The following is a 27,483-nucleotide window of genomic DNA, read 5'->3' on the forward strand; positions in this document are numbered from 1 at the left end:
AAGCATTCAAATAATAATTGGTTATAAGACATTGGAAAATGTGTTATAATTTAGAATGCATAACCTGAAATATAGTCTTGATACGGGTCTTTGGATTGTCACAACATACAAAAACTAAAAACACCACAAACATGACAAAACGCACATTTTCGGCCCTTATTTCCAAATATTTGCCTTTATTGCCAGTATATTGAAGCTTATTGACAGCGTAAAAATTAAGAATACACATAATTACGCATGCCTTTCCTTTAATACAGTACCTTTCTTTATTTGATCTCAATCTGTATGAAGCCGAAAATGGCCCGTACATCATCTTCACCATGCTTTTAAAACATCGCAGCATCGCGCGATGAAATTAAAATGTACAGTTTAATTTCATCGCGCGATGTTGCAATGTTTTAAAAGCTTGCGTGACCTGCTTTAGATTTCAGTTTTTATAGATGTGGAGTACAGACAGTGCGGGGTTTTTTTTGGTCTCGATTTTGTTGCAATTACTTAAATTTATAATTGGTGGTACTACACCCTTGATAAATTTGTGACTATTTTGCATTTTCTCAAAAATAATAAGACACTGGTAACAAAAGTTATGTATATCATAGGGGCATGGAATCCAGTTACTACATTGGAATTTCAGTGACCCAAGACAAGCGGTACGTTATTTATGATAAGAAAAGAGCTACCGCTATAGAATGTACCTCATTTCTTAACATACATAATGAACCACTTGTCTTGAATCACCGAAATTTCAGTGAAGTAATTGGATTCCTTGCCCCTATAATATACATAACTTTTGTTACCAGTGTGTAGTTATTTTTGAGAAAAATGCAATATTAGTCACAGAATTTATCACGGGGTGTGGTCCCACCTTAAGTAAAGCTAGATCTGGTGATACGTTCACTGATAATTGGCCGTAACGTAGGCCTAACTGAAATATGAATATCAATAAAACAAAAAATGTACGGCAAGAAATTTCGCACCACGTGCGTCGAAGTTCACGTACGTCGAAGTTCCTGTTGACACTTCGTAGTCAGTCGCAATTTGATGGATTCGCACTCCGAAGCGGTAAGCAAACGAGTGGGCCAGAATCAATGGAACACATGCTTGCACTTCCCTTAGAAACACAATTAGGCTACGCACCTAACTGCTACCTTTTTAGGCCTCATGTTGTGCGTCATGATGTAAATACAAATAAAACGAAAATATGCACACCGAACTCATTCAAATGCACGTATACACAAACCCACTCCACAGGTAGACAGGTCTACACCTAAAGCGACGAGCGCCATACATACACCCCACCCACCAAAGACAGCCCGTGCCTAAACCACATTGTGAATACTTTTGCTAGTACAATTTCAATTCATAAGGGGACAGATACATGCATAACGAGCTTACATGGTACATGCATGTACATCGGGATGTACACACACCACCACCAACACCCTCTCACCCAACACACCCACCTATCTAACTCCTCTCCCTCTTGTCAAACGAAATAACATGAGAATGTGTATTGGGAATGTTCCATTCACAATTCACGGATTTACAAATTTACAACGGATGAGTTTTTGTGTTTTTCGTTACATACAATGATAATAACTGTCTTGGTTTATACTGTTATAAAACTCATGTGTTCGTCCCCTTTTCGGCTGTATCAACATTTGTTGGCAGTGTTCCATTACTAAGATCATCTGGATTACTTTGGTTCATGGCAACGTTTTCATAGAAGCTTGTATCATGAAGTTTGAAGTCTTTCATGTAATTTGGCACATGTGTTGGTGTTGTAAGGAGCGTCCATCTCTGAAACAATTAATTATTAACATAATTAAAAAGAAGTTAAATACCATGATACAAAATCGTTAGGATTATTCTGAATATTATGTAGCGATATGCGAATTTCCTATCCTATTTTAAATGAATATGCTAATAATTATATAGTTGTGTATAATAATAGACGTACCTCTTTGAATGTTCCTTTTGTAACAAATAATTTGTAGGAGGCATACAAGGGTATCTGTATCATAGATGCTACAGCCATACCCCAACCTAATACATATCCCCAGGTCGGATACACGTACGTGTTGTTATACGTCAACGGCTCATACTCAATTAACGTGAAGAAAAAAATAGCCTGCGGAAAAAAATTAAAGGAAAAAGAGTGTGACAATATTGATATATTTTTGAAATTGCATCCCTGACACGAACAGTCAAACTTTGCTTTAAAACTACTGATATTTATACGATTTGTTTTTTAATCTTGGTTGCCTATCTAAAATTACTACAACTAAGCATATTTACAGACGTTTAGAAAATGATTTAGGCGCCACTGCATAACTCCGCCACTGAGTCTGGTGGTGGACAGTAGGCTTTAGCCACTACATTGTAGCGGTCTTCAAGCTAAAATGAACGGTCACGATAATACATGACTAAACAAAAAGTAAGCCCCGGAGAGTTAGCACTCTTAATTGGGTCAATACGTTCATTTGTAGTCGATGATAGCACTTGATATACCGCAATTTTAACCCCAGAGTAATTAATAATCAGTTGACAATAACTGACATATCCATGGATTCAAATGATCAGGAACTTGGCAGTGTTGAACTTCTAGCCACCAAGCATACAAGACGACGTGTACACAAGCTAGTGGGGCCAAGGCTTTGCGGTGGCCACGAACGTCAGTGGTGCAATTATGCAGTAGTGCCTTTTGCAATTATCCCTGCTTGGCAACGTTGCCAACACGACTGTTAGATATTTTAGTACTTTAAATATTCTATAGGGTTATTTTCTCAAACAATACCAACTTACCGCAGTAAATCCGGGCCCTAAAACCATCCAGCATATCCGAAGCCACGGGCCTAATAATTTTCTTCCAGTCATTGTCTTGATGTCTTCTGCAAATCTATTAGCACCTTTTATCAGGCGAAAGTACAAAAAAGGGTTAATTTTGTGCTTAATTGATTATGATTAAAGGTGAGTGACCATGTGTTTATCCTTGTGTTTGCCACCTCACACCGACGTTCATCACCCAAACATTCTTATTCCCAGTTTTAAGGTAAATTGATCCAGTGATTTGGATTCTAGAAGTGTGTATCCTATAGTGGTGGCCCATAGAACCATCAATGTTTCTAGGAAAAAGGGAAAATTTTAAAAAATTTATGAACTAAAATACCACGAGAGGACGGCAATAATAAAAACGAGAAAAAATAAGAAGATGAAAACATTGTATTCTTTCTTACCATAAACCCAGCCAATTATGACACATTCGAAGAATGCTACCCATAATAATGCTGTACCACTGGCGGCATAGTAATCAAAAACTTGGAACAAGTACATCCCACCCTACATCAAAAAATAATGAATGAATAATCATTAATTAACAATCGAAATATATGAACATTGAAGAAAATCTAGAATACCTTAACACTTTTGGTTTACTGTTACGTATTACGGATTAACATTAGAGTTAGGAAAACGAGTAGAATGATAATATCATTATATTGCTACTAATCAAGGATCCTCATCTTGTGATTTCTGTAATCCGTTCATGATCTGATTTATAATGCTGACGAAAACTATTGATGTTTTGGTGCTTTTTGTCTTTGCATGAGAATTCAATATTAACTCAAAAACAATATTGCTGTGATCACCAATGACCAATTACTGATCGAGATTCTTAAACACTTGAGAACGTTCCTGCAATCTTATTGGTTCTTACCCGTGTGATATGACACGATATCACGCGGGTCAGCGCGTGTGCGTCGACGCGATACGTGTAGGCCTACTCGCTATTTGAACCAATCGGAGGCGCACTGCAACAACGGGACTGATCGATTTTAAGACCTAGGTAATTCCTGGTAAAATGTAGAATTTAATTTGATTAAAATTTGTAATACTTATGATCTTTTAATTTGAATTGAAGTGTTTAAGAATGAGAATAAAGGTATTGTTTATAGCCGCTGTCGTGCATCTATCGTCTCATATAACACGGGCGACATCATTATTTTTGGCGTAAAACAACTCGGCTCTGCCTCGTTGTTTGACTTAAAATAATGATGACGCCCGTGTTATATGAGACGATAGATGCACTCCAGAGGCTAAAAACAATACCTTTATTCTCTAATTCAAAGACACACTTACATATGTAGTCATGCTCAACCCTATCACAAAGCAGAACATACAAACAGCAGCAGCGAACATTTCACGTCGATAGCCCTTCCTGAGAATATGAGGAAACAAATCGACGAATGCAGTCACTAGACCCTCAACACCGACGAACTGGAACAAATAAATAACTCATTAGATCCTCGGAAATACAAGAACATTAGCAATGACTTACCTTAATGGTTCAGGAAATGGCCCGGAATATTGTAATGAATGATTTGTGGTTACTAAAAAAAGTAAATTTAAAGATGTTGCGTTCCCAAATCTCAAAACTGACGGCTTGTATGGGGCTATTTAATAAAACGCTGTCAGCAACATTGTTCGTTATGGAATGAATATGTTTGTACGAAGTTTGTACTTCGGATCCAAAATGACAGAGTCAAAGGCTTTTTCAAATTCTACGAACAACAATATGGATCCTTGCCATGTTTGCAGTATTTTCTACACTAATAGGAATGGCCCGCTTGCAGTGTTATTACAGCTTATGCAAATAAGTGAGGACATCTTAAAGAACACCCTCTTGTTGGAATTACTTGCCTTGTCATGAATAAAGACTTCAATATGACAAAGTTCATGAAACTCCAACATTTAAGCACATCCAACAAAGATAAACGTTTTGTCGGCACGATTAAGTCAAACTCAATTTTTTGTCGTTGTTGTTGACATTACTATTTTTCAACTTGGAAATACTCTAAGGCAGCTGATGCAATTCAAACAAAATGAATTAATCCAACTTACTCTTGTTTTGAATTTGTCAAAATTTGGCCACTTCCCCCTACAAAATTCAGCTTCATATCATTTATTTTTGTAATCAGCGCAAAATTTCATATTGTGGGAACCACTCTTTGATGACATTTGCTACACTATGTGGCAAACTCAAAGTTGTCTGATTTTAACATTGCTAATCAATTGATCACGAGTTAGCATTACTTAAAACTACATAATCAGAAAAGTTGAGACAGCGGGTCACCTCAATCTTAAGTAAACTCAACAAAATAATTTCTTTGAGTGTATTATTTGCGGCAGCTGGACCAGTTGACACACTGTCGACCTCCCAGATGGAATCCAGCTTGGGACTTGGAGATACCTTCATTAGAATTCTTCTTTGGATAATGTTGGTGATAACTTTGACTACATGGCTCAGAATGCTGCTACCCCTATAACAGTTGCCACTGTCTAGTTTGTCCTTCTTTTCGTAAATGGTGGCAATGATGCTTTACCCCAGTCATCAGAGAAAACCTCATTTTCCACATCTTGTTTAAATGGTACATAATTATGTTGGTAAAATCGGGCTGGACCAGTTTCAGAAAAGACAAAAACTCAACGGTAAATATTGAAATCCGGTACACATGGTCGGCGTTTTCAAACTTCTAAAATGACTGAAATTAAAGTGACTTCAGGTTTTGAAGCATAGCGGTACACCTTATCAATTTGGTAAATTTTCTCAAACTTGAGACAAGCTTGTGCGAGACAGACTCAGAAACATAACATGCATAAGACAAATATCCTCTGAGTCTCTGAGTCCGTGTGTCTCTAAACACTCTACACATAAACATAAACATAATGAAAATCAAGACCAACATTGTATGAGATTTACACAGTGTAACAGCAACATTCTATCTAATTTGAGAAAATTGGACCAGGGATAAAACGAGCGAGCTATGCTGAAAAACCTGAATTTGAGATTATATTATGGTGTGCTCCATATTGCAGTCGATGGAAGCTGGTCGCAACAACATGATTGATGATATATGTTTAGATGATTCCACTTCGACGGATTGGAGGGCAAATGACATCCAAACAGCGTCATCTGCATGGCACTGTCAGCAAGATCACTCCCTAACACCAGCAGGCTACCAGCTGTAGTAGATGTACCTATGAGAGCGGAATTGGAGGGCGCGTGACATCCAAATTCCAAATAAGCGTCATCTGGCGCTGTCCGCAAGACCACTCCCTATCAGCTGTAGATGTACCTATGAGAGCGGGGAACAAAGGCCAACAGAAATGGTGAAACAGCATTTGATAACACAAATACGTCCCAGTTTGTTGTTCTGCACTTACAGATTTTCTTATTGGCCAATTTGAACATGTAATAATTATGTACGTTACTCTTACGAATTCAACATTTTCCATTTTTTAAAGATCGTTAAATATATACGCTTACTAGAACTACTGCAATGTGAACATTTTGCATCTATTATCTTATACAATCGTGATAGACAATACAGACAAGAAACAAAGATTTTGACCATGATACATATCATAATTATACTACCAATATTAGTACAAAATAATGTTCCATGTGTATCCATTTTATGGCAGATGTCACAACAAACCCTAACCTGAATCGTTTTCTAGAAAATGTTAGTTTCAATGTTAAAATTGAGTCTGCCCTTTATTCGTGCTAATCCTAATCCTAACACTACCATACCTGAAATCTAATGCTAATCTTAATATTCTGTATCACGCTAAATAAGTCTGGCTATATTTGTATTGGTAAACCGTAGTTAACAGTATAAAGGTGTTTGTATGTCTTGTTGATTTTACTGGTGTGTCCAGCTTCAGAATTATACCTAACTAAACAGGCGCAGATTTCTGTACATCATGTGTTATATGTTATACGGTCCGGTAGTAGTGTAAGTGATGCTAGTTGCTTATAACCTCAGAGTAGAGAGAAACACCCTTCTACGGAATCCGTCATGCCAAAGTAGTATACCGAATATCCGATGTGATTTTTTGTCCTTTGTTATGGGTCCGAAGCTCAGGCATCATAAGTCAGATACTGGTAGCTACAATTACAATGTGCGGATTGGTCAGTCATTCTGCTATGACGTTTGAAGGCAGGTCTCGGTAGTAGAAGATGTCACAGGCCGCACAGAAGATCAGCCATCACAATTACAGTGTAAGTTATATACACATCTTAGATTGATTGCGTTCACGGTATAGCAAATTTCCTGCGCTGATTGTCCCTGAGTGCTGCAGTGGAGAATCCTTAATCGTCATCAGCCAAACCTAGATTTTACTTCATGACAATTGGATGTGTTTCTTATTTTAAATAATGAATGGTGTGTATATAACAGGGTAACTTGAACTATGTGAATATATATACAAAAAATGTTCAGGAATGAGGTGTATGTGCCATGTTAGTGCAGAAACAGAAAGAAAAACGCACTGTTATTTCGGTTTTACGAGCGCTTAAGACAAATATTTACCTGACTGTCTATTCCAAGCAGCAAAAGCATGAAGAAAAATAAAACAGCCCAAAGTGTTGGTATAGGCATTTGTGTTACACCCTCTGGATATACAATGAACACCAATCCTGGACCTACAACGGGAAGAAGAAATGGGAATCGGTTATAAACTAAACGAAATGCAACCTGAGTATAATGGAACAGCAAAATGTATTTTCTTGTAACTCTTAGATTACTTTGGCTTTTATCCAGGTCAGGTCCTAAAGTGCGCAAGTCCGAAAAGTTTGCTACTACCATAACCCTAAACCTTACCCTAACTCTAAACCTTAATCTAACCCAACCCTAACATCCTAACTTTCGGACTAGCGAACTATATTTTTGGACAAGCAAAACCTTATTTTTCCAACTAGCGCACCCTAGAACTAGCGAACAGTCTCCGATGTTGTTGTCGTTTTCTACGAACTAATTGAACTTTATTTTGAACAACATAACATTATTCACAGGTGGTTTGACAGTTTTGTGTGTTCCCTGTCGTGTGCTCCCAACGATTATCGCTGGAGTGGATCTTATGCTTTAAAAGACATAACATCATTTGACAGTTCTGTGTGTTCCCTATCGTGTACTCGCAACGATTATCGCTATAGTGTGTGATGGTGTGTGTGGGGGTGTGTCGAGGGGGGGGGTGGGTGTTCCCTGCAACCATTATCGCTGGAGTGGATGTTATGCCTTGAAAGACATAACATCATCTCATGGGTGAAAGTAAAAAAAAAACCAAGATTACGCTCCCATTGTTATTATTTGGACTAGTCTTGCTGAAGGATGTGTTCATGGTATTGGCTAGACTTGTGCAGGGTTAGAGATTAGGAGAATGAGGTAATGGGCAGCGGATTGGTGGTGAATTCTTTGGGCAGCTATTGGTGGTGAATTACTAGTAGCCGTTGGCCTGCTCAAGGTGTACAACATCATTAATCGTTGTAATAATTATATTTAAACACAAGAATATGCAATAACTATGATATTCATTATTAAGAAAATAATAACACACTGGTAACAAAAGTTATGTATATTATAGGGGCAAGGCATAACATTCACTCCAGCGATAATGGTTGCAGTGAACACACGATATGGAACACACACACTATAGCGATAATCGTTGGGAGTACACGATAGGGAGCACACAGAACTGTCAAATGATGTTATGTCTTTTATAAAGCATAAGATCCACTCCAGCGATAATCGTTGGGAGCACACGACAGGGAACACACAAAACTGTCAGACCACCTGTGAATAATGTTATGTTTTTCAAGACATAACATCAATTACAGTGATAATGAGTGGGTACAAGTTGATATTTGTAACCAATGCTCAATGTATAAGTATGTTATCATACTCGTTGCGCTGCGCCCAATTCGTGTGGTAACATACACATATAATAAGTCTTACCGGATGCTGCCACCTGGTCAATGTTGATTCCCTGTTTACCCGCCATAAAACCTAACACCGAAAACACTGAGATGCCTGCATATAAACTTGTGGCACTATTTACACATGAAAACATGATTCCATCCCTGTAATAAAAACATTAAAATTTAATGTAATAATGTAAGTCATTACATCATTTCCTGTCACTAGGAAGAGCAAAATTCCAGAAAAGTACATTGTTTTGTCTGTAATTGTCTTGTTATATTCATATACTTCGTTACTATATTCTTGTTCACTGATTGGTTAAAAGTAGGTCACAAAACCAAAAGTAGCTCTACCATCAGTAGTCTATCAGTACCGGGCATCAGTACTCCCATCCGTACATGATAGTACCTCTCAGTCGTAAATAGTCTTTTCAATGTCCCGGATGAGCCATATATAGGAATCATACACCAAACATTCATCTAATTATCAAATTCATATTGCTTTTAATTAATTGTGGTTAAAGTTATGTCCACTCAAACGTTTAGTTACTTTCTTTTCTTTGATGTGTTCATGTTAAAAAGTTTGCAGATATTAATAGTAAAAGCATTAATCAATAAATCTTACCTGAAGAAATTTCTATCTGGTTTATTATAGCTTCCTAGAGCCATCATTGTCCCCAAACCAAGGGAGTAGGAGAAAAAGATTTGAGTGGTTGCGTCCAACCATACCTGTGCCAAAATAATGATGGTTACTTCTTATTATATCAACTAATAGTGTTTTCATGTGTAATGATAACATGTAGAATGTGGAGAGCATGACATGAGAATAATGCTCGGTATTCACAATTAGTCTCCTCCGCAGCCAGTTTGGTTACGCTCCCTCCACACAAACATGTTTGTGTGGAGGGAGCGTAACCAAACTGGCTGCGGAGGAGACTATATTCACAATACGATGCGCCTCCAACGGTTGCTGGTGAGAGGTCTAAATACACAGTGCATCAGGGGGAAAATCGACATCCAAAGCCCGCGTAATATGAATGCAACACAGGAAGATATTTTCGGCCATCGTGTAGGTAAATCAATATAATTACCTTACAATAACGTACACGGATTTGCACACATGACAATAAAGGGAAATGCAACCGTATAGATATACCAGCTTTTACCCACAAGATGACAAAAGGCTTCCGTTTGTTTAACTCTTCACTTGTCCGACACGGTAAACATTAATCTCAAACCTACTGCCCAAACCCTTACCCTATTAAGATTCATGAGCAATGAATGAAACGAGCTTGTATAGTTCTTTTACATAACATCTAAAATCACATTAATGTATACTGCGCACAAAAGGTATCCTTGCAGTCGGTTCTGTGCACACACAGCTCACAGTCAGTTTCGAAAAGAGTATGGTATCAACCACTGACTTTACTAATGCGTCCCGGTGTTTAAATGGACCGCTTTATAAAGGCTGTCTTGGGTTATCCAGGGTTGTCAAACCCGAACAAATCAAATCAAAGAAAAGTGATACTGTTTTATACGAGGAATTTCCGTCGTTGTTTACCCACCTGAGAATCACCTAATCTTGACCAATCAGGAGTAAGATAATAAAGAAGTCCATCTACAGCATTATCCAATGTGACGGAGAAACCAATCAGAATTGTTAATAAAATGTATGGGAAGGTGGCAGTAAAATACACAACCTGCAATGACACGAAATGTTTGGTATTTATGCAGTTTTGTCTAAGCCAGATGTATCTGTGAAAACATGATTCTACCATCTTTTACATGTTTACAAGAGATTATTATGTTTATAAAGGCATTATTTTAAAATAGGCGACATAATGCAAATAACGATTTTCTAAAAGCTTGAATTACATTATTCAAGATCAGTGGCGTAGCTATGGGTGGGGCGGTGCACCCAGAAACCATAGACCGTCGGTAAATCACATGTCGTCGGTAACGACGATCCCCCGGGCCGTGTATACTGACAGTCCAAGGGAATATTAAACCATGATATACTATACGAGGGGCAGTCAGTATGTTTTAAGAGTTGACTCGTGACGTCATTTGTGGGTCGTTTTCATGGCATTTCTCAATGATTACATAAACACTGTACCTTTGTCTTTCAAACAACACATGTAAAAATTATATCACACACATGATTACGTAACAGCATTAGCATAAAATCAATGGTCTAGAGTCACCTGGTGAAATTGAGTCGTTTTTGTTAAGGGAAATAAGAGGCTGAAATGAGGTATTGTTGTATTTTCTATATTTTCTTGGGAATTAAAGAATGGAGAATGCTGCCTTTTGGAACAGTAATAGAACACAAACTACCAGTTCATTAAACCATGTTTGTTGGGCTGTAAAGGTTTTAGTTTATTTAAAATGCGTGGTCAAATATGTCTTATTTTTGACAAAAACAAGGCTTTTCTTTCTTTAAAAATCTTGATATTGCCAAAAATAGCAAACGTGGAAATAATCGTGGACTAATCTCCAAACATTTAAACGGGAGTCTCCCTAGAAAATATTTGATTCCGTGATTAAAATATAACTGTTATTCTACCATTGTTACATTTATACAAAAAGTAGTGGTATAAAGAGAGAGGCTATCGTTTGAATGAGAAATTTATTTTTAAAACTTTTCTGTTCATTTCAGGTTGAGATCATCCATAAAAATTTATATGAATATTTAAATTACAAGTTTCATAACATTTTGTAATATTTTAGGCCCTATTTACATGGAATTTTGCAATTTTCGTGCATTTCCGCCATGTTGTATCGGTCATCCCACCTACGCATGCGCAGATTGTTGTTTGATTTGCACCAGTTATCATCGCACTGAGTACCAGCTCTCACACGTGACCAGCCATTATATTTTAGTTTGTTTCATTTTGGAGATAATTGATGTCATTTGTAATAATTGCTTTTTCATTTTCGCCATTTTTGCAGAATAATTTCGCTATCACTTTCAAGCCCTAAAGTTGTTGAAGTTTCCATGCGTCCCATTTCCACCAAAGTTTAATGACAAGTCTCATATTTTACCAAATGCAAACTGAGGACCTAGTGTTTATTCCTGCTCAAAACTAGCCATATGCACCTTGTACTTTTGCTGTTCTCGGACATTGTAAACACGTGTGTTTTCTGTAATTTAAAAGGCCCGCCTTTTTGCGTGATTTGGCAGTGTCCCTAGACTATTGATTTTATGCTAATGCTGTTACGTAATCATGTGTATGATATAATTTTTACATGTGTTGTTTGAAAGACAAAGGTACAGTGTTTATGTAATCATTGAGAAATGCCATGAAAACAATCCACAAATGACGTCACGAGTCAACTCTTAAAACATACTGACTGCCCCTCGTATACATGTCACATTAACAAAATTGACCAAAATCTGGAATATGCATCTTCCCTTTCGACTGTTTCAGTCTGAACAAAATCTTAGCACATTTAAGCATTTATTAGCACTGATATTGCCAATTTTCGCACTTGTCTTAGTAAAGTCATTCTCAATTTTTGGCCGGTTGGGCACCGAGCGATGGGATTAGAGAAAACCTGTCTACGCCACTGCTCAAAATAATGGTATTTTTACCTTTCCTGAGCTTTTTACTCCTTTAAAGATGCATAAATATACAAGAACCCAGGCAAGTCCCAGACATAAAACCATCTGCCAGTTTATGCCACCAGGATCGTCGATTCCTTCCGATAGATGAATTTGTAAAATTTTTCGCCTGTGAACAACCATTGGAAAAGAAAAGAATTATATATCACAAAAAATGTTACCGCACTGACGATAGGATACTGGCATTCCGCCTGATTTTGATGTTGACTAAACCATGCCGCTGAAAATCAACTATATTTCAGTGCTTTCCGAATATTATGGTTGTAAACATATATTCTATAGATTATTGACCACTACGTACATAATATATAATGACGTTTATTATTATCAAAATTGTACTTTTTTGTAATGGATAATAGTCCCGTTGTATCACACCGCGTGAGGCAGTATCAAACGATACATCTTTCGGGCATTACAAGTGCACATTTGTATCATATATAGATGCAAATCGCAACATCTTTTTTTATGATACTGCCGATCTCAAACTCGTATTTCATTGGTGGACAATCTGCAAGTATGAGCCACACGTGTGAATGAACTCAGATGTCGCCCACACCTTACTGTTGCTTTATTACAATGATTTCTTACAAACAAATTGGATTATGGATCAATAATAGCTAGAAATATAAACTTTCCATCGAATGTTCAATATCCTTGGCTGTCTTTAATATACTGAAAAACTTACAAATGTTGTGTATTTTCTGCATAGTCCGCGCGTTCATTTCATACGTGCAGAATGTTAAAAACTGGCTAAAATAGAGCAAATAGTTAGACGGGCGTACGATCACGGTGTATGGGAATCGCAACCTCTCTAGTATTACACGTCACTTACTCCCAGAATTCTACACTAGCTGGTGTGTAAGCACTTGCATTCCTGAGCGTGCCATTGATACAAAGCGTCACTTCAGTTGTCATCACCGGTTCTATTGTCGAAGGAATGTCCGTAACACCTGGCGGTAACGCCTCTGCACATGCCGACTTATTGTTATTGTACTGAACATCCGGGTCCAGACAATTTTCTGTATTCCAATCATTATCGCAATGTGACCATGGTAACTTTACAGTAAATGACATGAAGAGGTAGTAGAGGGACCAAGCAAGGATGATATTGTAGTAGGTGTTGAGTAACGTAAGAATCACGATGCTGGCATGACCCGTTCCTGTAAAGAAGATAATCAAACATAGCAAACGTTTGACAGTAGATTGACACCGAGAGTTCATGATTTAATGTGTTATCTACAAGTATTTTTATTCATAGAAGGTGTGTCTAAATATGAACAAAACTACACATTATATCCAATTAATATTGCACCCAACGTCTCCTAAGTGAAGTTTTGTTAATCGAGCCCAACAATTGAGGCAAACAAATTATTAGCAATTCAAATGAAAAACAAATCGCTCGCTTGCGTTTTTGTAAACAAAGGGTGTTACCCACTTCGGGATTTACATGTCGATGGAGACAGTGGTCATTGTGGGCGTTATTATTCAGTTTTAGGCTTGTAGTAAATAAACCAGCGTTTTGTTTTTTAACTTTTGATTTTTCACTTTAATAAGAGTTGTCATGCAATCGTTGACTAACATGACTAATTGGACCTTATCCTTTAAATTGTAAAATAATGTGCTTTTTAAGTTTGAATTATAAAATGTCTGCTTGATACAAAGGGGTGGTGTTTGAATATACGCCTGGTGGTACCATGTACCACGGTGTTACGTAAATCGGCAATATATTCTTTGCATGCGAGCTTGGTAAGAATAGAATGAAGTGGGTTTTTTAATTCACAGAAACAGTGGTATAATAAGACTTCCACAAACAAGACATAAACTAATAATTCAAGTCTAATATTTCAATGCAAGTGGGTACAATGATAGGAAGAACGAACTCGTCATCATCCATTCATTTATAATGTACTGGAATTGCGCGGGGAAATCAAAATGTGCTGATAAGTACTATAATCATGGTGCGTTGAAATCAAAATGATTTTACAATCGGACATCATTGATTATGAATGAATGATAAATGAGTCCTTAATCATGCAAATTAATATCTTATCTGACCACTTTAGGGTCTGACCAAGGTCCGAAGTCTGACCAACTTTGATAAAAAACAATAGGGGCTTTATCTACAAAATTCCTGCGACAAAATAAATAAATACAGAAAAGAAATAAAAGCACAACTTTTTCGTGTGATACACTATCCATTTGGATCCATCATTTGGTTCTCTGCTGGTCAGCACTCAGTTGGAATAGAATTGTTCAGGTTTTATATAACGAATGCTTGTTAACGTAAAATCGATAATAATATTTCCAAAAAATATTCGACGTCAAATCAGTATTAGTATTATTATAAACAAACATTGGTTACGGATCGGAAATGAACTTAAAGGGGCATTTCGTGATCCACAGCCTCATCCCCCACTTTTCTCAAAAAAAGTTGAGATTTTTATATCACTGGAAACCTCTGGCTACATAATGTTTATGTACAAAATATTTCTTGCAGATTAATTCGTTTTGCAAAGATATCGTGAAATTTGAATTTCGTTCTGGTGCACCAGAACGAAATTACAACGCATTGTCTATGGAGCAGTGTAATACACATAATCATGCATAACTCGCAAACGCAAAATCGGAATCAACTGAAATTTTGGGAATAGGCTTTTTCGTGGATATGTACTGAAAAATGTCATAAAAAGAGGATGCTAGGATCACGAAACACTCCTTTAACTGTTTATTGCATAATATTCCACGTCGAAAAAAGAACATGAATCATGATCTAACACTGTTTGCTGTCCGAATGTCCATTATCATGATTATTCCGAATGTTTTACGGGCTTACTACTCCTCCTACTATCAATATCCCGGTAATATATTCGGGGCGGGTGAAACATGAATCTTCGGATTCACCTTTTACAATTAAATCGACGTTTTATTTCTTTTATTGATAAAAATAAAACCTCAGTAGAATTGAGGAACCTTTTTTTTAACTAGCATGGAATGGTTGTGGGAAATGTATTGTATTGCAGATATATACCTCTAAATAGTGGAACTAAATTCCAAGCCGTTATTCCTCCACTCTGCATGTACTGTCCAATCGCTAATTCTAGGATCAGAATGGCAATACCGGCAACGACCAGACACGTGAAGTAAGGAATTAGAAATGCTCCTGTATGGTGGTAAGAAACAATGGTGTTAAGAAAGAATTTGAATTAACGTTCAGCGAATTGTTGCAGTGACGCAATTTAGGAGTAAATGTCCGTCGCCAAAAACAAAAACAAACAAACTCTCAAATGGTCCTGAAGAAAAAATACTTCGCACAACCGTTAAATGAAATTGTTTAAAAACTTTTGAGGTGATATAAACAGTGGCGTAGCCAGCACTTTTTCAGAGGGGGTCAAAGGGGGCAAGACAAATTTTAATTTTGAATTAACGTTCAGCGAATTGTTGCAGTGACGCAATTTAGGAGTAAATGTCCGTCGCCAAAAACAAAAACAAACAAACTCTCAAATGGTCCTGAAGAAAAAATACTTCGCACAACCGTGAAATGAAATTGTTTAAAAACTTTTGAGGTGATATAAACAGTGGCGTAGCCAGCACTTTTTCAGAGGGGGTCAAAGGGGGCAAGACACATTTTAAGGGGCACCTTTCGGCGACAAAATCAGTTAATGTTACAAATGCGCGCGAAGCGCGCGAAATATTTTGCCATATTGAAGCTAAACTGGTGAAATATGGTACAGAAAGGGAATAAATTTGCACTTTTTAGGTTAAAATGGCAAAATATAATGTCAATTTGTTCAGAAGTCTTAAATGTCGGGGCGGCCACCATCCCACAGGGGGGCAAGACTTTTCACAGGGGGGGGGCAGCTGCCCCCATCCCCCCTGGCTACGCCACTGGATATAAAGGCGAGCGGGATAGCAGGACTCATGAGCCACATTTGTCCAGTTTTAGCCATGGAACTGAAAAAATCTGCAATAATCTTTAATAAATTATCTTATATGAAATGAGTCAAGAAAGCTAATAATCGCATTTTTATATTTCCATTATGTTTTGTGGTTTTTAGTTTTTAGACTATTAACAAAAGTTTCGGGCGTTTTTTTTTGCCTTCCAAAACAAATCATGCACAAAGGGTGGAAATTGCATCAAGCCTTTGGGATCTTCTTTTTAGAACACATATGATTCCTCTTGTGTGTCAGCTTTATTTCAGCTATAATCTATCCATAATCCAGCCCTCGATTTCCTTAAAGGTCATATATATTGCTCGGACAATATCATATCATTGGCAAGCTAATATTATGAGGACAATGAAAATGACCCCTTTTTGAGAAAATAAGACGTTTAAAGCGGTGAGTTCCTTCGAACGAGTCAGATTTGACCTAAAAAAAGTTGACGTCATGAAATGAGATGTGCCTGCTTTGAAAGAAGGGACTGTAAACGCTCTCAATGCATTAAAGTATTACAAATTTAATGGTTTTTAAACATATGGATAAAATCAGCCGCTTCTTTATATATATTAGTAAATTGTGATATTACAAATCATATGTATATCTATATCATGAGAAATATTTGGACTAAAAATTTGAGCTTAGTATTTCAGTGTGATCAATCTGAGACTAGTACATTCAGGTATACTAGTCTCAGTAATCAATATTGTATTTATTATGCAAATAAACAATTTCAATGAGCTAGTAGCTAGCCTATGTTGACCATTGAAGGCCGCGCATTTATACATGAATCATAGATCATCTAGATGATCTATGCATGAATGAACATGAAAAGAGCTCTAGGGTCATTGTGTTATTGTGAACATAAGCATGAGAGGGGAACTTTCCCTATAGTGTCCGCTTCATTTAATTACGTCATCAGCTCGCTGCCTTGAAAATTAATTTCGCTTCGAACGGGGGAAGGACACGTACGAGCCCGAACTTTACCAACACAATTTCTCTTTTTTTTCTCCAGAGAAATACGCATAAAAAAATTGCAGCGAGTGTCAACTTGTAATTTAATAATTATTCTCTTCGAATGGAGATAAACTTGTTTTTGCAATAGATATGCCCTTTAATTTCGGAAATCATTTATTGACATGACTGAAGGCAATTGGAATATGACTGTTTTGATGTGAGTAGGCCTACACGCTTACTTTAATCATTTTAAAATGAGAAAGAGCAATCTATTCAATCGTATACCATGTTTATTTATAGGCTTTACCTATCGTGTTTATACAAACAAGTACACGGGCGTATTAACCACCTCTATTATGAACCCTCTAAAGTACACAAGGAGGTTATACTTTAAAGGCGACGCTTAACTGATATGTCTAAAGTTTACCATTTTGGTTATTGTTCGTTTTAAATATTTCTCATATCCCGACACTCATAGTAAATATTTCTCATATCTCGACACTCATAGTACTTGTATTAAACTGTCCTGTTTTGCGGAAGTTTTGAAATTTTATTAGAACTTCTGTGAGACAGTGTAATGCAAAATACAGAATAATATCTGAACATCCATAGTATAATCTGCTACCGGTCTGTATATATACTTCTGCAACTTTCTTAACAGCCACCTTGTGCAACCTATGTTGGTTGACTGCTTCTCAGGTATTGAATCCTTAGTGAGGGGCACTTTAATTTAAACGGCTCTTTTCATAGCCATCATTAGGCATGAGACAGATTGCAGTACGCAAACAAATGAGTGTCTCAACAAAATCATAATTAATAGTTATTCGGATTTTCAAAATCTTTTTAAAAGGAAGACCCAACCTGTATTATACCTACTGTTGTGCTCAGAATTTATTTCTAAAACTATATGCCTAACAATCATTCGATTTGATAAAGAATATCGCATTATGATAACAATGACAGCAGAACTAGACTTTGTTCATGTTATGTTTGATGATCTCAATTAATCTTTAGATATGACATACAAATTGATACTTAGTATTCATAGCTTATCATAATTTATACAAAGAGACCAAATGACAAGGACGGACATCGACATGTGATTGTAAATATACTAAACATTCACGGAATATTGTTCTATAGGCCTATCTGTATAGATCCCAAATGAGAGCTTAATATAAATGAAAGATCTAGCGCAGCCTGTACTTCTGAATTTAATGAGTTCAAAAGGAATTCAAACTTCTCTTAAGGGATCTAGAATGAGCGTTTATGGCGTTTCGACAGTATTTTTTTGGGGACATGAGAGCACCTCAGACGTATCGAATTGCATTCTGAATACGAAGCATGTCTTTTTGATATCAAATAATTTTCATTTTTTGATATTCACGATATAATACCCGGGTATAATACAAATTTTATGACAAATTATTAAAATTTGATATTTTTCAAATTTTGATATATACCAGTCCTCGAAATAATTTTTATAAATCTAATGATATATTCTTAAAGTGTATGTAGCTGGGAGGAAAAGCCGACGATCAATTGAAAATGTTGACCTTTTATATTGAAGATATGGATTTTTTCCCCAAAAGACCTATTTTTTTGGTGTTTTGGGGAAAAAATCCATATCTTCAATACGAAAGGTCAAAATTTTCAATTGATCGTCGGCTTTTCATCCCACCTACATGCACTTTAAGTATAAATCATCAGATTTATAAAGTTTACTATAAGTACTGTTAAATATCAAAAATATCAATTTTTAATGATTTGCCATAAAATGTGTATTACATTGCGAATTTCAAAAAATAAAAATTATTTGATATCAGAAGGACATTCTTCGTATTCAGAATGCAATTCGATATGTCTGATGTGCTCTAATGTCCCACAATAAATATTGTCCAAACGTTCATACCCCTTCCCTTAAGTGTTTGATTCAACTTTAACTTAGAATCAAAATAAGGAAAGTCAAAATTTTAAGGGTTTCTAGCGATATCCGTTTTTTAGTTACAATAGAGCCAATTTATACCTTTGCATGAAATTATATAATATAAATCCCTTTTGCTAAATGGTTCAATTAACCCCATTGAGGAGATTCTGTCCGCATTTTTAATTACAACAACTGACCACAACTTACCTCCTCCATTTTTAAAACACAAATATGGAAACCTCCAAACGTTTCCCAGACCAACGGAGAATCCGATCAGGGCAAGTATGAAATCCAAATTGCCGCCCCACGTCCCGCGTGCTTTCAAATTCTCAGTCTTAATATCCTCTACTGGCGGTAAACCACCCTCTCCATCGGCCAGCTTTGTCTTCAACTCACTCTTGGTATTTTCTGCCATAATTCCGTTGTAATTGTATTTGAATTTGATACTATTGCAAAGTTTAAAAACACTTGGTCCATACCCTTGTTGTTATAACCAGGAATGGAACAAAAATTGGTTAAAAGTTTCGTTGTTATTATATACAACAACCATACTCCGACCACAACTCGTTTGAAATGAATGGGAGTACATGCAGTCATGTGGTTTTTTCCGTCACGATCTTTAACACGTTTATCAATGTATGCATAGCGTATCTCGTGTTTGATTAAATTTAAACGTTCTAAATTCAATTTCATAGTTCTTTTATCTTTTACACGGTTAAAGGTGAAACATTGTTGATAATCAGGGTGTGTAGTCCCATAATCCCACGTACTCTTAATGTTAAAACATTAAAAAGTGTAATGTACATTAGTACGTGGTATGGCGTTAAATATATAGGCTACTGTGTTGCTAAGTTTCTGACCTCTAGTCTTAGCATTTTTCAAGCATTCCGGACTAACAAGTAATACACTTAAAGCCATATTATAACATTTGCTGAGAAGAACGCCCTCAAAAAAAAAATTTAATTCAGGTTTTTACACCATTGTAATGTACTTTAGTAAACAAAGATTCTCTGCAAAAATCAAGACCTCAGGTGCTGTAGTTTTCTCAAAATCTGTGATTTTGAATAAACCGACGGAACCGGCGTTTTATTATTACGATAGGAATATTAGTCGAACGCGTATGTGTTGTTCATAACACAGTAATACGTACACGGCGTGCGGGACACACACACACGCCAGAGGATCGTACTGTATTACATCCGCCGGAGTAACATGCATTGGCGCTATTAGTAAATTCCAATTTTCTTTGCTTTACCTGACTTGTTCGGCTCAAAATTAAAAGGGGACATATCTGACAGTAAAAGCTAACATTTTATGGAAAATAAATACTAATCTATTTTTAAAGAAATGTTATAATATGGCTTTAATAACCTAGCAAAATTGTAATAGTCTGCAATTTTTTGCATTTTTAATTAGGGCTATTAATAGATGGACTTTCATCTTTTGATCATCATTCATGCACGTATTGGGAGGAGGGCTTTGGATGCGTGAGCCCCCCCCGGGTAAAGCAGGGGCGGCAAAAAGAAGGCGCGGCGGAAGAAGCTTTTCTGCAGCCCCCCCCCCCCCTCCTCCGCGGGTAGGAGCGACCACGATACGCCACTGACCATCAATTATTTAGTAATTATCACCCCACCTCACCTCACATCACCTCAACCGTGTTCGACCATTGTTGGACGAAGACCGCTTCATCATGTTCATGATTCTGCCAGTTTTTTCTCTCCCCTGCATATGTTGTCCTTGTAGGTCCCATGTAGGCAGTAATCATGGTAATGTCATCACGCCACCTCCTCTTCTGTCTTCCTCTTGATCTTTTCCCTTTTCTTGGTTGCCATTCTGTATAAAGTCATTTAGACCATCTGTTATCTTCCCTTCATGCAAGGTGACCTACCCATCTCCATTACATTACCGTATTATATTAACCAATAAAGCGCCTTTACCACTGGAAAGCGCAATAAAAATAAACATGATAATAACAAAGAAGCAAAAGCAAGGAAAACTAAACATAGAAAATCCGAAACAGATGAGTTTTGAGATCACTGAGATTTGAATGTTTCAACTGTTGGAGAATTACAGATGTGATTTGGGAGATTATTCCAAGCTCTGGGCCCAGCCACTGAGATGACCCTGTCTCAGCACATTCATGTGTCAAGTTGTGACCAGAACTGGTAGTTACTGACCCAAGACGAGGCTTTTTCACCACCAGACAGTCTTTCATATACCGGGGACAGAGTCCATTCAGTGACTTATACATGCACAGGAGAAGTTTGAACTTGATGCAGTCTTTAATATACGGAGCCAGTGCAAGTCAGTGAGCAGAGGTGATATGGCAAGATTGGTTGATGGTAAATCAGCCGGGCACATTTGTTTTGGAGCTTCTGTAACGATTCAGATCTTTTTGTTTGATACCATTTAACAGAAGATTGCAGTAGTCTAGACGGGAAATGATGAGAGATCTAACAATGTTAGCACAAGTATCAAAATCTATGAATCTGCGAATCCTGTAAAATATTGCGAAGTTGCCAGTTAATGGATTGACTCAAACTGGTGATATGCTGAGACAAGGTCATATTTTGGTCAAAAACGACGCCCAGGTTGCGCACAGTAGATGATACAGATATAACAGTATCATCAAGGTGGAGACTGAGATCTTGTAAGCGTTTACCATGATTGGGAGAACAAAGAACTCTATCTTGTCAGGATTGAGTTTCAATTTGTTATATACCATCCATTTGGTGATGTCTTTGACACAATGAGAGGGCTTACAAATGGCACAAACTGCATCTCCTGGAATGCATGGGTCAACTGTGATATAAACATGTATGTCATCTGCGTATAATTATGTGATACTGCAGATTATGTTGGCGAAGTATACGACCAACAACATGAGTATAGAAAACAAATCCTAAGGGACCTATAACTGAGCCCTGGGGTAGGCCGTACTTGAGAGAGATGTTGTTTGAATACTGTACACCCCTGACACAAATACACGGAAAGATCTGTTATCAAGGTTTGTTCTAAACAAAGTTTGAATTGAATCAGCAATTGCTTAATTCTTGATCTATATAATCTGTGCAGTAATATTTCAAATGCTGCTCTGAGCTCCAACATGATAAGAAAGACAGCTTTCTGGTTATCTAGGGCACACAAGAAGTTGTTATGAAATCATGCAAGCCCGGGATGCAAACGCAGTTTCAGTGATATGTTGGGCCTTATATGCAGACTGCATAGGCTCAGCTAGCTGGTGATGATTCACATGATCCAGAACTCGGGTAGCAACGCACTTTTCAATTATTTGTGAAATAAACGGCGGGTTGGCAACTGGCCTGTAATGTTTCAACTCATTCTTAGTGAGGGAAGGTTTCTTCAACACAGGTGTTATGATGGCATTGCAGAGATCTGATGGAAAGATCCCAGATGACAGGGACATGTTAACAATTCTTCCAAGAACAAGAAGTAGCTCAGTGGAATGTTGTTTAACCAACCAAGTAGTCAACACATCAAAGGCACACGACTTGTTGGGACACTTATTTATAACTTTCAACAAGTCGCTTTCAGAAACCTGTATGAAATGATTCAGCATGGGTATGTTAGGACTCACCATTTTGCTTCTTTGAGTTTAACCATAATGTCTTTAACTAAAAAAATAATAATAAATAATAATAAAGGAGGGATTTATAAGCGCCCATTGCAAGTAAGCAAGCAAGCCACTGAGCGCTGTACAGGCAACATGATAAAAAGCAAAATAAACAATGAAATACATTACAGAGATCACATAATTCCAGTAATTACTAAAAAGCAAAACATATATAATATATAATACAAAAACAACAAAATCAAACAAAATGTTGGAATAGGTTCATTTGGATAGTTCAATGTTCAATTTGTAGCTTGTAGCTAAGTTTTATAAAACATATCCATGTACAAGGTGCTCACATTTTATGGAGACTCGATGTTTTTGAAATCTGTTATCAAGGTATGTTCTGAACCAAGTTTCAATTAAACCAGCAATGCTTAATTCTTGATTTTATCTGTGCTGCTCTGAGATCAACATGATAAGAAAGGCAACTTTCTAGTTATCTAGAGCACACAAGAAGTTGCTATGAACACATGCAAGCGCATTTTCAGTGCTATGTTGCACCTTATAGCAGACTGCATAGGTTCAGCTAGCTGGTGATGATTCACATGATCCAGAACTTGGGTAGCAACGCACTTTTCAATTATTTTTTGAAATAAAAGGCGGGTTGGCAGCTGGCCTATAATGTTTTAACTCATTCTTATTGAGGGAAGGTTTTTTCAACACAGCTGTTATGATGGCATTGCAGAGATCTGATAGAAAGATCCCAGATGACAGGGACATGTTAACAATTCTTCCAAGAACAGGAAGTAGCTCAGTGGAATGTTGTTTAACCAACCAAGTATAGGTAACACATCAAAGGCACACGACTTGTTGGGACACTCATTTATAACTTTCAACAAGTCGCTTTCAGAAACCTGTATGAAATGATTCAGCATGGGTATGTTAGGACTCACCATTTTGCTTCTTTGAGTTTAACCATAATGTCTTTGACTAAAATAATAATAATAAATAATAATAAAGGAGGGATTTATAAGCACCCATTGCAAGTAAGCAAGCAAGCCACTGAGCGCTGTACAGGCAACATGATAAAAAGCAAAATAAACAATGAAATACATTACAGAGATCACATAATTCCAGTAATTACTAAAAAGCAAAACATATATAATATATATACAAAAACAAGAAAATCAAACAAAATTTTGGAATAGGTTCATTTGGATAGTTCAATGTTCAATTTGTAGCTTGTAGCTAAGTTCTATAAAACATATCCATGTACAAGGTGCTCACATTTTATGGAGATTCGACGTTTTCGAAATCTGTTATCAAGGTATGTTCTGAACCAAGTTTCAATTAAACCAGCAATGCTTAATTCTTGATCTTATCTGTGCTGCTCTGAGATCAACATGATAAGAAAGGCAGCTTTCTAGTTATCTAGAGCACACAAGAGGTTGCTATGAACACATGCAAGCGCAGTTTCAGTGCTATGTTGCACCTTATAGCAGACTGCATAGGTTCAGCTAGCTGGTGATGATTCACATGATCCAGAACTTGGGTAGCAACGCACTTTTCAATTATTTTTTGAAATAAAAGGCGGGTTGGCAGCTGGCCTGTAATGTTTGAACTCATTCTTATTGAGGGAAGGTTTCTTCAACACAGGTGTTATGATGGCATTGCAGAGATCTGATAGAAAGATCCCAGATGACAGGGACATGTTAACAATTCTTCCAAGAACAGGAAGTAGCTCAGTGGAATGTTGTTTAACCAACCAAGTAGGTAACACATCAAAGGCACACGACTTGTTGAGACACTTATTTATAACTTTCAACAAGTCGCTTTCAGAAACCTGTATGAAATGATTCAGCATGGGTATGTTAGGACTCACCATTTTGCTTCTTTGAGTTTAACCTAATGTCTTTGACTAAAATTCTGGAAGAGGTTCATTTGGATAGTTCAATGTTCACTTTGTAGCTAAGTTTTATAAAACATATCCACGTACAAGGTGCTCACATTTTATGGAGACTCGACGTTTTCAAAATCTGTTATCAAGGTATGTTCTGAACCAAGTTTCAATTAAACCAGCAATGCTTAATTCTTGGTCTAATCTGTGCAGTAATATTTCAGAGTCCACGGTATCAAATGCTGATTTGAGATCCGTCATGATAAGAAAGACAGCTTTCTGGTTATCTAGAGCACACACGAAGTTAAAATGAACACATTACACATGCAAGCGCAGTTTCAGTGATATGTTGGGCCTTATATGTAGACTGCATAGGCTCAGCTAGCTGGTGATGATTCACATGATCCAGAACTTTGGTAGCAATGCACTTTTCAATTATTTTTGAAATAAACGGCTGGTTGGCAACTGGCCTGTAATATTTCAACTCATTCTTATTGAGGGAAGGTTTTTTCAACACAGCTGTTATGATGGCATTGCAGAGATCTGATGGAAAGATCCCAGATGACAGGGACATGTTAACAATTCTTCCAAGAACAGGAAGTAGCTCATCGGAATGTTGTTTAACCAACCAAGTAGGTAACACATCAAAGGCACACGACTTGTTGGGACGCTTATTTATAACTTTCAACAAGTCGCTTTCAGAAACCTGTATGAAATGATTCAGCATGGGTATGTTAGGACTCACCATTTTGCTTCCTTGAGTTTAACCATAATGTCTTTGACTAAAATTCTGGAAGAGGTTCATTTGGATAGTTCAATGTTCAATTTGTAGCTAAGTTCTATTAAACATATTGTACAAGGCACTCACATTTTATAGAGACTCGACGTTTTTAAAATCTGTTATCAAGGTATGTTCTGAACCAAGTTTGAATTGAACCAGCAATATGCTTAATTCCTGATCTTATCTGTGCAGTAATATTTCAGAGTCCACGGTATCAAATGCTGCCCTGAGATCAACATGATAAGAAAGACAGATTTCTGGTTATCTAGAGCACACAAGAAGTTGTTATGAACACATGCAAGCGCAGTTTCAGTGCTATGTTGGACCTTATAGGCAGACTGCATAAGCTCAGCTAGCTGGTGATGATTCACATGATCCAGAACTTGGGTAGCAACGCACTTTTCAATTATTTTTGAAATAAAAGGCGGGTTGGCAACTGGCCTATAATGTGTGATGTCCCCTGCATAATCCTATATCATGAAATAGGGGAAGTTACCCTTATATCATGCAAGAGTTTGTTTATTATGACATCGGGGAAAACCCAGATGAATGCAATAACAACATCATTAATCAAGACTATTTATGTCAAGGGGAAAATCCCCTGATATCAGTATGTTGTAATAGTGAACAATGATGGCAATGTCTATTATTAGAACATTGGGAAAATCCAAGATTGGTTACAAAACATCTAATCTTGGTAGTAATTCTTGGCAGACCTGTATCAATATGATTGTAATGTGAATGGATGTAGCTATAGCTCTCAAAAAGAGAGTAAATCACGTTAACCAGTTATTCTGGATATTCAGGGAGTATTACAAAGTGTGGCCATGGAGAATTCCTACAGTGCTACAAGTTCAGCCTTTAAACGAAGAAGATTGAAATTATGGTTATTATTTCGGAGCTACGAAAACGGATTGTGTCGGACTTTATGGAAAAGGTTACAATTATTGTCATCTGGATACAGATCTGACAGGCTGCAATAGCCTTTATTATGAGACAGTTTATAGTGTTGATCTGGGCTAGCTAGCTAATGTGCTTACAGTCCAATTCCTTCAAAGAAAGGAAATTGCTAACCAGAAATATTTTACGTAGTCAATGCACTACTGCCTGCCAGTGTTGTCAGAGAAGATCTTCCAAGAAAGGAATATATATTCTTCTGCCGATTTGCTGAAGTCTGGTTAATGGAGCAACACAACTGTCAATATAAGTGGGGACAACTGCATCGCAGTCCTGCTTCCTGAAGATATTGTGTGAAAGGTGGAAATAGCACCATTTTGGAAGAAAGCAGCGCAAGGAGATAACTATTTGGAGAAAGCAGCGCAAGGAGATTTGTGTGAGGATTTTATTCGCAAGGATATCAATGCAAGTGTACAAAGGACTTTGCTGATTTTTGCAGGACAAGTGAATAAGGATATACATCAGCCGTCCAAAACATTGCAAGAACTTTATGATCACCAACAAGAAGACTGCTGGCTATAAAGTACTGATTAATTTGAAACTGTAATTGTGTGATTGTATTGTTTTTGCAATTGTTGTTATATGTACCAATCATACTTTGTTTTCAATTAAAGACTTAGATTTTGTTAGCTGAATCAAACAGTGTATTTGTGTTGTGCATTTGTGTGAATTTGGGTAAGAGGTGATTTTGGCCTTGAGTCAGTACGACTCGTAACAAATGTTTCAACTCATTCTTATTGAGGGAAGGTTTCTTCAACACAGGTGTGATGATGGCATTGCAGAGATCTGATGGAAAGATCCCAGACGACAGGGAAATGTTAACAATTCTTCCAAGAACAGGATGTAGCTCATTGGAAATAAAAATCTGATCATTGGTGAAATGCGAGTGATTTGACTCAGATAATCAAGATACAAATTAATATTATTTTATTTACGTATTATGTCGATGGTTCAATTAAATTATAGAACCAGCTAACCAGCTACCGTGGTAATTTTTAACAGACACATTATTTGACACAAACATTTATAGTAACAACAACCATTTAGGCTATATAGCGCCTTTGCCAA

General features: G+C 37.0%; 1 protein-coding gene across 1 annotated transcript; it reads right to left on the bottom strand.

The window, feature by feature from the left end:
* Nucleotides 1–1,510: 1,510 nt before the first annotated feature.
* LOC140153020 (creatine transporter-like) lies at nucleotides 1,511–19,745 on the bottom strand. Its single transcript, XM_072175606.1, has 13 exons — nucleotides 19,411–19,745; nucleotides 15,412–15,543; nucleotides 13,216–13,543; nucleotides 12,354–12,492; nucleotides 10,324–10,458; nucleotides 9,384–9,487; nucleotides 8,796–8,920; nucleotides 7,374–7,486; nucleotides 4,138–4,275; nucleotides 3,237–3,339; nucleotides 2,806–2,909; nucleotides 1,961–2,131; nucleotides 1,511–1,800 (listed from the first exon to the last, which is right to left on the bottom strand). The coding sequence occupies exons 1-13, from the start codon at nucleotides 19,616–19,618 to the stop codon at nucleotides 1,627–1,629; spliced, it is 1,974 nt and encodes a 657-aa protein (XP_072031707.1). The 5' UTR covers nucleotides 19,619–19,745; the 3' UTR covers nucleotides 1,511–1,626.
* Nucleotides 19,746–27,483: the final 7,738 nt, after the last annotated feature.

The sequence above is a fragment of the Amphiura filiformis genome, chromosome 5 (genome assembly GCF_039555335.1).
Source record: "Amphiura filiformis chromosome 5, Afil_fr2py, whole genome shotgun sequence".
NCBI classification, from domain to species: domain Eukaryota; kingdom Metazoa; phylum Echinodermata; class Ophiuroidea; order Amphilepidida; family Amphiuridae; genus Amphiura; species Amphiura filiformis.

Coding starts and splice junctions, on each gene's coding strand:
- LOC140153020 (XM_072175606.1), bottom strand. CDS start 19,618: ATGGCAGAAAATACCAAGAGTGAGTTGAAGACAAAGCTGGCCGATGGA. Junction 8,921..9,383: donor CCAGATAGAAATTTCTTCAG/GTAAGATTTATT, acceptor TTTTTATTACAG/GGATGGAATCATGTTTTCAT. Junction 7,487..8,795: donor TGACCAGGTGGCAGCATCCG/GTAAGACTTATT, acceptor TTCCCGTTGTAG/GTCCAGGATTGGTGTTCATT.